The 9,954-nt window shown below is 39.8% G+C and overlaps 1 protein-coding gene across 2 annotated transcripts; it reads right to left on the reverse strand.

The window, feature by feature from the left end:
* Window positions 1-722: 722 nt before the first annotated feature.
* Window positions 723-8,181, reverse strand: LOC114794363 (immunoglobulin lambda-1 light chain-like). 2 transcript variants are annotated; one of them, XM_028986871.1, is made up of 4 exons: window positions 8,142-8,181; window positions 7,736-8,063; window positions 1,709-1,746; window positions 723-1,224 (listed from the first exon to the last, which is right to left on the reverse strand). In XM_028986871.1, exons 1-4 carry the CDS (start codon window positions 8,179-8,181, stop codon window positions 902-904), a joined length of 729 nt encoding a protein of 242 aa, XP_028842704.1. In that variant the 3' UTR covers window positions 723-901. The 2 variants fall into 2 exon arrangements, with proteins under 2 accessions (XP_028842704.1, XP_028842703.1); XM_028986870.1 differs by lacking the exons at window positions 7,736-8,063; window positions 8,142-8,181 and adding exons at window positions 2,170-2,495; window positions 2,588-2,687 and having other exon boundaries at window positions 755-1,224; window positions 1,709-1,742.
* Window positions 8,182-9,954: the final 1,773 nt, after the last annotated feature.

Genomic DNA, 9,954 nt, shown 5'->3' on the forward strand with positions numbered 1-9,954 from the left:
CTGAGAGCCCCACTGAAAGCCCAGAAGGCTGGACCCTTGCTTCAGAGAATGAGAGGCCAGAAACCCCCAGGGCCTTAGCATGAAGAAATGTGCTGCATCCCATCTCCAGTGTCCGATCATAAAGATAAGCTGTACATATTTGTTGTCCGACTTGTGGAAATGTCTCATCATGAAAAGACATGTGCAAACTGCACCTCTTATCAGTTATACATATTCTGACCAAATGCCATTCCTTTAATCAGTCGTTTTCATAACTAAAAAATAATCCTAAGAGACCATGGTGGTTCACATAAAACATGAATGTAAGAGTAAGAGGAATTTTAAAAAGCTGGAGCATGTTAAATAATATAGTCCTTTCCAAAAAGAAAATAACACATATTTTTCACTATCTACTGGTCTGTTATTTTGTTCCTACATAATCTAAAGCATATCTTAAACTAGAACTTCTGCATAACTCATTGCTAATGAAAAGAGTGCTAATCACAGTTTGTACAAGAGATTTCACGTTTACTCATTGCGAACACTGGTGAGTTTTTTTGTCCTTGTCAGAACTGAAAGCAGATAAATGAAGTTTCATATTTACATAGAGCTATAAATACTGATCAGAGAACAGCAGGTGTATCCTGAATGAGTGAAAGACCATATTCTTTTCAAAAGAAAGAAAGTCCAGTTAAGGGAAATTATTTCAATATTACATTCTATGTGCTGTTCTATGTGGTCTGTGCTGTACCTTTGAATATTCAAATCCATGATACATTGGTATACGAATGCTAGCAATATGCTCTTTATTAAAACAATTTTAATAGTGCAAAAGAGTTATTTTAGTTTAACAAAAAGCTTTAAAATGTGCAGGTAGCATTATGCAATAGAAAGCAAAAACTGAAGGAATTAAAAACTGAAATTAGGTGCTGCAGTCAGATTTCTTCATCTTCTTAGAGGCACTTGTCCCAGCAGCAGACACTTCACATGAAAACTCCTTGTCGCTGCTCCACTCAGACGTCTGTGTGGTTAAATAGCTGCTCATTCTAAACTTTTTGTTGGGCTGCTGCTCAGCAGGACCAGTGAAGACCCCACTGGTGACTGGACTCCCACCGACGACCCAGCGGACATCGGCGAAGCCCACGGACACGTCCTGAACCAAACACACCAGAGTGACTTGGAGTGACTGGAGATCCTCACTGGATGGAGGGAAGAGAGTCACAGCAGGAGCAGGAAGTGTGGAGTCTGAACAAAGAGAGAAACGAGCTCAGAAACAAGATTTAACAGCATTTTACTCCACAGAGAGTTACCATGAAGAAACGTTTAATACTTAAAATCTAACCATGAAGAGTAAAGACAATAATCATATTATATATACAATTTTTAAAAATTGTGACAAATTGGAACCTTAATAAAAATTAAAATAAAAAAAAAAATTAAATTATTGTTGAAGCATTTCAGTGATCACAGTTCAATAAGTGTAAAAACAGTGTAAGCAGTAACTTAATTAAGCAGTAATTTAATTTAAATATTATTTAAATAATGTAATGGTTAAATTTATATTGGTTTTAATCCGCAACAGTAATTGCTGCTCTTTTCTGCCTTTTGACTGTTTTTCATATATTTAAACATTTCAGAATTAATTCAGATTTTAAGTATGTTCAAAAGTTTAATTTACAGCATGAATTGAGAACTGAACTGAAAGGGATGAGATGGAAAGTGGACTTACCCGTGACAAACAGCTTGGTTCCTTTGCCGAATACCACAGTGATTCATTTCATATCTCCACCCGTACAAAAACCTCCTCACGTTCAGAACTGAGAGTAAGAAGCTGAAGCCTCCAGTTCCCTCCTGCCAGTCACTTTCTCTTCTAATTCTTCTCATCACAACTCAACAATCATTTCAAAGCCTGAACACTTCTTCATACAGGACTAGTGAGAGACGATGATGAAGGTGTAGAACAAGAAAACAGCAGGACGCTGCTATGGTGGAGGAATCAGATCGTCTCCAGATGGAGCATCAGCTCATAATTTAAAAGCATAATTTCTCTTTTCTACTTGATTGTTCAGAACATTTACTGGTGGACTGAAGATCCCTGCATCACATGAACATTTTGCAGAAGCTGAACTGTACAGAGCTGCCGGCTCTGCAGTCAGGAGGTTTTTGTCATGCTGTCAATCACTGTGATACAGCAGCACTAGCTGAGTCGTCCCATGTTTCACAGTAATACACAGCAGAGTCTCCCACCTCCACATTACTGATTATCAACTGGTAGTTTAGGCTTGATGCCAGTTTAGATGTGAAGCGACTGGATGAAAAGCCACTTCCATAAAGATCAGGTGAGCTGTGAGAATTATGGAACCTCAACACAAACTGAGGAGCTTCACCTGGAACCTGCTTATACCAAGAAACATAATTATTATCTTCTCTTCCAATGTTGCAGTCAAATACAGCTTCTTCACCCGTTTTCATTGACCGTTCTGGTGTTTGAGACAAAACTTTTTGACTGCTGGCATCTGTGGAGTAAATTATAATTTTTTTAATACCACATGCAGAACTGAACAGAACTGACAGAATCCAACTAAAACCACAAAACGGATTTCCTTACATGCCAGAGCAGTGATGAGGGTGCAGAGGATCCCCAGCATGTTGCAGCGTGTGGTGTGAGACCCTCTTAAGATGCAGCTGAGAGATGAGCAGCTTGGAGTGAGGAGAGGAGACACTGCAGGGTCTCAAATAAGGAACCAGGATGTAGTGGGGAGGAGCTTTACAAACAGCCAATGAGGTGATTGTGATTTGTTCCTGCAGTTTGTATCACACACAGCGCAGGTAGACAAAATAGAAAGAGTTTGTGTGGGAGGAGATGAGAAAAGTGAGTAAATCTCCACCAGTTAATTATGCGAACATGAGTCAACCGAAGCTGCAAGCCACACCGGTGAAGGAGGTGAAGGACAAGACGAGGATCGAGCCTTCTGGGTTTTGAAGTTCTGGAGAACAACACAATGACTGAGCAAATGACAGCTATCGCCCATCAGCTTCAATACAGTGTTCTCCTGGTCATGGGAACGTGATCATGTGAGAGTTTGTGGGAGTGAATTAATAAAAGATAGAATTTTGTACAGAAATCATTGTAAAACTGGTGAGTTTTCTAAAGCTGAGAGAAGCAGTTTACTGCAAGATCGAATAACCCTATTAAACAGAGAGACGTAACTTATCATCCATTTACAATGCAGTTCTTTCAGTTTCGAAGTCGTTCACACCCTGGTTCAGGGTGAAAGCTAGGGAGAAGGCCAGGGAGAAGGACAATCCACAGGTGACCACCAACTACCACCTTCAGGGCTCCACAGGGTTTATAAACCTGCCTCTATGACCAGTCAGTCCGACTTGAGAAAGCCCTCTGGAATGGAAACGTTTTCAAGGATCCATAACAAGTTTAGTGGCGCTCGGGTTTGTTCTCCTGTGCCACTTTTTGAAGTGTTTGAAATGCAAGCGAGTCCAGATCTTTTGTATAAAAACATTTAGTATTATTAAATGTTAGATCCCTTACACCTAAAACGCTCATTGTCAATGAAATTATTACAGACCAGGGGTTTGATGTACTGTACCTGACCGATACTTGGTTAAAACAAAACAAATTTGTAGCATTAAATGAGCCTAGTCCTCCTGGATACAGCTTTGTACACCAACCTCGCTTAACTGGAAGAGGAGGTGGTGTCGCAGTAATTCATAATAATAACCTTGGTATTACTCATAAACCCAGACATGGATTTAACTCTTTTGAGAGTCTACATACCAACATAACCCATGTAGTCTCACAAAATAAAAATCATAAATTCATTCCATTGATTATCATTACAGACCCAGAGTTTCTTAGTGAATTTACAGATTTTGTCTCTAACTTAGTTGTATCTTTAACATCCACTGTGATAAATTAGAGGACTCACTAAGAAAAACATTCCTGTCTTTACTAGACTCAGTTGGAGTTAACCAACATATAACTGGACCTGCTCATGAAGGTGGTCACACGCTCGATCTTCGGTTTAAATACCTTCGGTTTGTTGTGTCTCAGACACAACAAACTCAACCCCCCTCGTTATAGAGACAAACAGACAATTACATCAAGTACAGAGCAGAGGTTTATTAATACCTTACCAGATTTATCCACACTGATGAACTCACCGTCAGACCCTGCTGAATTTGACCAAGCGACCAAATGTCTAGAATTAACACTGCGTAGTACGTTAGATAAAGTCGATCCCCTCAAAAGGAAGATAGTAAGAAATAAAAACTTAATTCCTTGGTATAATGATCACACGCGCACACTTATGAAGACCACACGGAAATTAGAACGTAAATGGCATCGAAGTAAATTAAACGTATTCAGAATAGCGTGGAAGGAGAGCCTACTTAACTATAAGAAGGCTCTTAGCACGACTCGATCAACGTATCTGTCCTCGTTAATAGACAAAAACTAAAATAATCCCGGATACCTGTTTAACACTATAGCCAAGATAACCAGGAAGAAGACAGAAAAGAATACTACCACTCAATATCATCATAGTAGCGATGATTTTATGAATTTCTTTAATACTAAAATAGTCATGAATAGAGATAAGATTAAAAGCACAACAAATAGCTCCGCCGATATTTCTATGGAAAATAATCTTCAAATAGCCGACCACTGATTAGAACGCTTCAACCTTATTAAAGAGCATGAATTAATCAAACTAATCTCATCATCAAATCAATGTACTTGCGCTTTGGATCGATTCCAACAAGGTTCCTTAAACAAACAGCACCCGATATTATAAATTCTATCCTCAGAATTGTTAACTCGTCGCTTAGCACCGGCCACGTACCAAGTTCGTTCAAGGTAGCAGTCATCAGACAAAAAGCCTGATCTTGATCGCAGTCAGCTTTCAAATTATAGACCGATAAACCTTCCGTTTATATCCAAAATCTTAAAGTCGTAACCCAGCAACTGAGTGTGTACCTAGACAGCAACAATATCCAAGAAGTATATCAATCGGGATTTCGAACTCATCATAGCACTGAGACAGCGCTGGTTAAAGTGGTTAATGACCTGCTGTTGGCCTCTGATCAGGGAAACATCTCGCTGCTTGTCCTGCTTGATCTGAGTGCATCGTTTGACACTATCGAACACGCTATTCTCCTTGCCAGGTTAGAGAATGTTATTAGGATTAAGGGAACAGCCCTTGTATGGTTCAGATCATATCTGACCGATCGGTATCAGTTTGTGGACATCAATGGTGTTTCATCTTCACATAGTAAAGTAGAGTTTGGCGTTCCACAAGGTTCTGTTCTAGGTCAGTTACTATTTTCCCTATACATGTTACCTTTAGGTGACATCATCCGCAAACACGGTATTAGCTTTCATTGCTACGCTGACGACACACAGTTGTATCTACCAGCAATGCCAGATCAGAGGCAGCAGCTGAACAGAATAGAGAATAGTCTGAAGGACATTAGACAGTGGATGCTCATCAACTTTCTCCTTTTAAACCCTGACAAGACAGAAGCACTTGTACTTGGGCCTCAAGCAGCCAGACATAATCTGGCTGACTACACCATAACCCTGGATAGCCTTTCTATCTAGGTGTCATCATTGATGCAGGTCTCTCATTCAATTCACACGTAGATAATGTCACTAGGATAGCGTTCTTTCACCTTAGAAATATTGTGAAAATAAGAAATATAATTTCAATGCATGATGCAGAAAAGTTGGTCCATGCATTTATTACATCAAGGTTAGATTACTGCATTACTGCATTACTGTCTAGGTGCATAAGTAAACTCCAGCTAGTTCAGAATGCTGCAGCCAGAGTTCTAACTAGAACTAGTTACCCACTGGTTACCCATCAAATTTAGGATTGAATACAAAATCCTACTTTTGACCCATAAAGCTCTAAATGGTATTGCCCTGCAGTACCAGAGTGAAATGGCTTGCCTGTCAGTGTCCGGGACTCAGACACAGTCTCAGTGTTTAAATCCAATCTGTTTTCTCTGGATTTTTGTTAAAGTCCTCATTTCACTTCACTTTGACACAGTGTCAATTATAAAGTCCAGTTTATCACAGAGTCCCCCTGTTAGACACAGACAAAGTTAAATTCACCCTAGTTAGGCTGTCCTAGTTAGGGTACCGGGCCACTGTAGCACCAATATACCACTATAACCACATATTTCAGTATTGGTCGTACAGTGCAACCGTATGCTGCTGCTTCTGTTTGTTTTCTCCGAGACACGGAATCAAGCACCCAGACTACTGGCAGACCCCAGTGAAGAGACCAGCAAATAAATCCTGGTTCCTGACAACTGCTAAACAAGGACATACCATGAAACAAACCAGAGGTTCGTCACCACCACCGTTACAGCTACAGCTTCAGGGATCTTCAAGTGGACCAGTAGCATCATTATGGACACGTAATCTGACAGTGGGCTACATTCTGGACTTCTCTCTCCTAGAGTTTTTTTGTGTGGAGTTTTCCTTGTGTGCAGAAGGGTCAAGTGTGGGGGTGTCAACTGTAGGGCTTGTCAAAGTCCATTGAGACATACTGTATGTGTTTTTGGGCTATATAAGAAATAAATGTTGTTTACTTGAATGAACACAAAGTAAATCACTCTGGCAACTCGTGTTACTTAACTGTGTTAACTGTGTTGCTTTCAACGTCTCAAGCTTCCACTGAACTTTTACAAGTGACGATACAAGTGAAGCTCAGAAATAATTAAAAATACAGCAACACATATTAACTAAATCATGCAATTCAACAAATACAATCATTATGTTTTCCCACAAATGATCCCCTTTTTAATGTAATTATCACCCAAATGCATTAACCAATAATTGGCTCGTACAACAAGTCCAGTCGCCATGTTCTTTGTAGTTTTCTTGCCTTTTAATGCCCTGCCAAAGTTACCCAGATCCACAAACCCCACGTTTCCAGTCAGCCAGATAACCTTGTCAAACCAGGACCTTGTCATTCCGTGATTTTTGTACAAAATGAATCTTGGGCGTCGGTCTGCCCTGTTGTTTAATTCTGAGTCTCTCCTTGTGAGGAAATTTTCTAAATGACTTTGCCAAATGCAGGTTAACAATATTAACACCGTCTACCATTATGTACAGCTTGCTAGCCTGCTAGTTTCCCCTTCCACTAGATACTTTAATTATGTTATAGATTTAACTTTATAATTCTGACACAAGGAGCAAAGTCAAGAATGCTATAATATTGTTTTTATTATTTTTTATTCAAAGAATGATTTTGTACCATCCCAAATGGCTTATATAACCAGCATGCTGTCAATCACAAGGGGGTTCCGCCCTTTATATAGACACAACAAAATGTGTCCTCTGCTTTTAACCAGCACTCTTGGTGAGCAGTGGGCAGCCATGACAGGCGCCCGGGGGGCAGTGTGTGGGGACGGTACTTTGCTCAGTGGCACGTCAGTGTCACCTTGGCGGATCAGGATTTGAACCGGCAACCTTCTGATTATGGAGCCGCTTCCTTAACCGCTAGGCCACTACTGAGATAGTCTGTTTAAATTAATTACTTTGTGTGTCTTCTTTGAGTGGCTTCTATTAAGCCTTTAATGACATTAAATAAAGTGACCTTGTTTCTCTCAGTACCTAATGTACACACTGTCTACATGTTGAAGGTTTCTGCATCTTCTCTTGTCTTCTGAAAGCAGAAGTGAATGTGAGCAGTGAGGAGGTTTTTGTCATGGTGTCAGTCACTGTGATACGTACTCTTTAGCAGAGCTGTCCCATGTATTACAGTAATACACAGCAGAGTCTCCCACCTCCACATCATTAATTATCAGACTGTAATCTGACTTTGATGTGTGTTTAGAGGTGAATTTAGGAGATGAGAAACCAGAACCATAGGTTGGAGCGCTATTAGTGTGGTAGAAGAAAAGCACAAACTGAGGAATTCCTCCAGGAACTTGTTTATACCACTGAGCATAAAAATTAGTTACTGTCCCCAGATTACAGTCCATAGTGACGGTCTGTCCTTTACTCTTGGTGAGATCAGGAGGATTCTGTGTCACCACAGTAACACCACTGATACCTGGGAAAGAACAAGACGAAGTGTATAATAGGCAGATCTCACACATTCAATATAAAACCATGTCCAGTCGTCCCTTACCTGCCAGAGCAGTGATGAGGGTGCAGAGGATCCCCAGCATGTCGCAGTGTGTGGTGGAGTCCCTCTTAAGATCAAGCTGAGAAATTAGCAGTGAGGACAGGAGACACTGCAGGGTCTCAAATAAGGTGTCTGTGCGTTAAGAGGGCGTGGCTTTTGCTTTGGGGACATTTAAGAGACCAGTTTGTCCCAGTCAGACACAGACCAAGATCCACCAGCTGCAACAGTTGTACAGTCATACGTTTGTTCCTGTAAGAACTGAAAGCAAAAAAATGCAGCTGCAAATTTACATAGAGCTATAAATACTGACCAGAGAACAGCAGGTGTATCCTGCTATTACTTTTATTTTCAATTAACAACATAAAATAAGATAAATGGAATGGAAGGTGTGACATTGGTGGTCCATTGAATGTTTAATGGGTTCAATTCAAGATATCAATATTATTTGAATTTAAGTATCTGCTCTGAAGTCTTAAATACATGACTGATGGATTTTAACAGTATTCTATTTTAGATGCCTTAAACCATCACATCAAGTGATTAAAGGAAATGGCATTTGAATTAGAGCTTTATTAGAAAACTGCAGTGATCCTCTAGTTGTGTATGAACTCGCTGAACATGTTGGTGATTTTATTTAGGACGTCTTTCAACCACCACATCCAAAAATAATCTGTGGGGTTTTTGATCAAAAGACTTTAATTGCAGCAGAACATGAACAGGAAAAAACACTCAATAGGAGACAAGAGCAAATCAACAAAACTTTACTGCAGCAGCAGCAACTGAGAGAATAAAAGGGTGAAATTAGGCGCTGCAGTCAGATTTCTTCATCTTTTTAGAGGCACTTGTCCCAGCAGCAGACACTTCACATGAAAATTCCTTGTCGCTGCTCCACTCAGACGTCTGTGTGGTCAAATAGCTGCTCATTCTGAACTTTTTGTTGGGCTGCTGCTCAGCAGGACCAGTAAAGACCCCACTGGTGACTGGACTCCCACTGACGGTCCAGCGGACATCGGCGAAGCCCACGGACACGTCCTGAACCAAACACACCAGAGTGACTTGGTGTGTCTGGAGATCCTCACTGGATGGAGGGAAGAGAGTCACAGCAGGAGCAGGAAGTGTGGAGTCTGAACAAAGAGAGAAACGAGCTCAGCAACAAGATTTAACAGCATTTTACACCACAGAGAGTTACAATGAAGAAACGTTTAATACTTAATTATGAAGAGTAAAGACAATAATCATATTACATATACAATTACAAATTGGAACCTTTGGAAGAAAAAATAATAAAAATAAAAATGTTCATTCTTGTTCAAGCATTTCAGGAATCACAGCTCAGTAATACTAAGTGTAAAAACAATCAGAAATTAAATTAAGCAATAATTTAATTTCACAGTAATTATTATTTAAATAATGTAATTGTTAAATGTATGTTCTTTTTAATCTGTAACAGTAACTGCTGCTCTTTTTATTGCCTTTTGGCTGTTTTTCATATATTCAAACATTTCAGCTTTAATTAAAATTTTAATAATTCAGATTTTAATAAAAATACCAAGTATGTTCAAAAGTTGAATTTACAGCATGAAGTGAGAACTGAAATGAAAGGGATGAGATGGAAAGTGGACTTACCCGTGACAAACAGCTTGGTTCCTTTGCCGAATACCACAGTGATTCATTTCATATCTCCACCCGTACAAAAACCTCCTCACGTTCAGAACTGAGAGGAAGAAGCTGAAGCCTCCAGTTCCCTCCAGCCAGTCACTTTCTCTTCTAATTCTTCTCATCACAACTCAAGTATCATTTTCCTGAACACTCATCC

The sequence above is a fragment of the Denticeps clupeoides genome, chromosome 7 (assembly GCF_900700375.1).
Source record: "Denticeps clupeoides chromosome 7, fDenClu1.1, whole genome shotgun sequence".
NCBI lineage: Eukaryota > Metazoa > Chordata > Actinopteri > Clupeiformes > Denticipitidae > Denticeps > Denticeps clupeoides.

What these genes read in the sequence shown, in the direction of transcription:
- LOC114794363 (XM_028986871.1), bottom strand. Translation starts at nt 8,181, where the DNA reads ATGCTGGGGATCCTCTGCACCCTCATCACTGCTCTGGCAG. An exon ending in CCTCATCACTGCTCTGGCAG is followed by an intron (nt 8,064 to 8,141) that starts GTAAGGGACGAC and finishes GTTCTTTCCCAG; the next exon opens with GTATCAGTGGTGTTACTGTG. An exon ending in AGCTCTGCTAAAGAGTACGT is followed by an intron (nt 1,747 to 7,735) that starts ATCACAGTGACT and finishes GAAATGAATCAC; the next exon opens with TGTGGTATTCGGCAAAGGAA.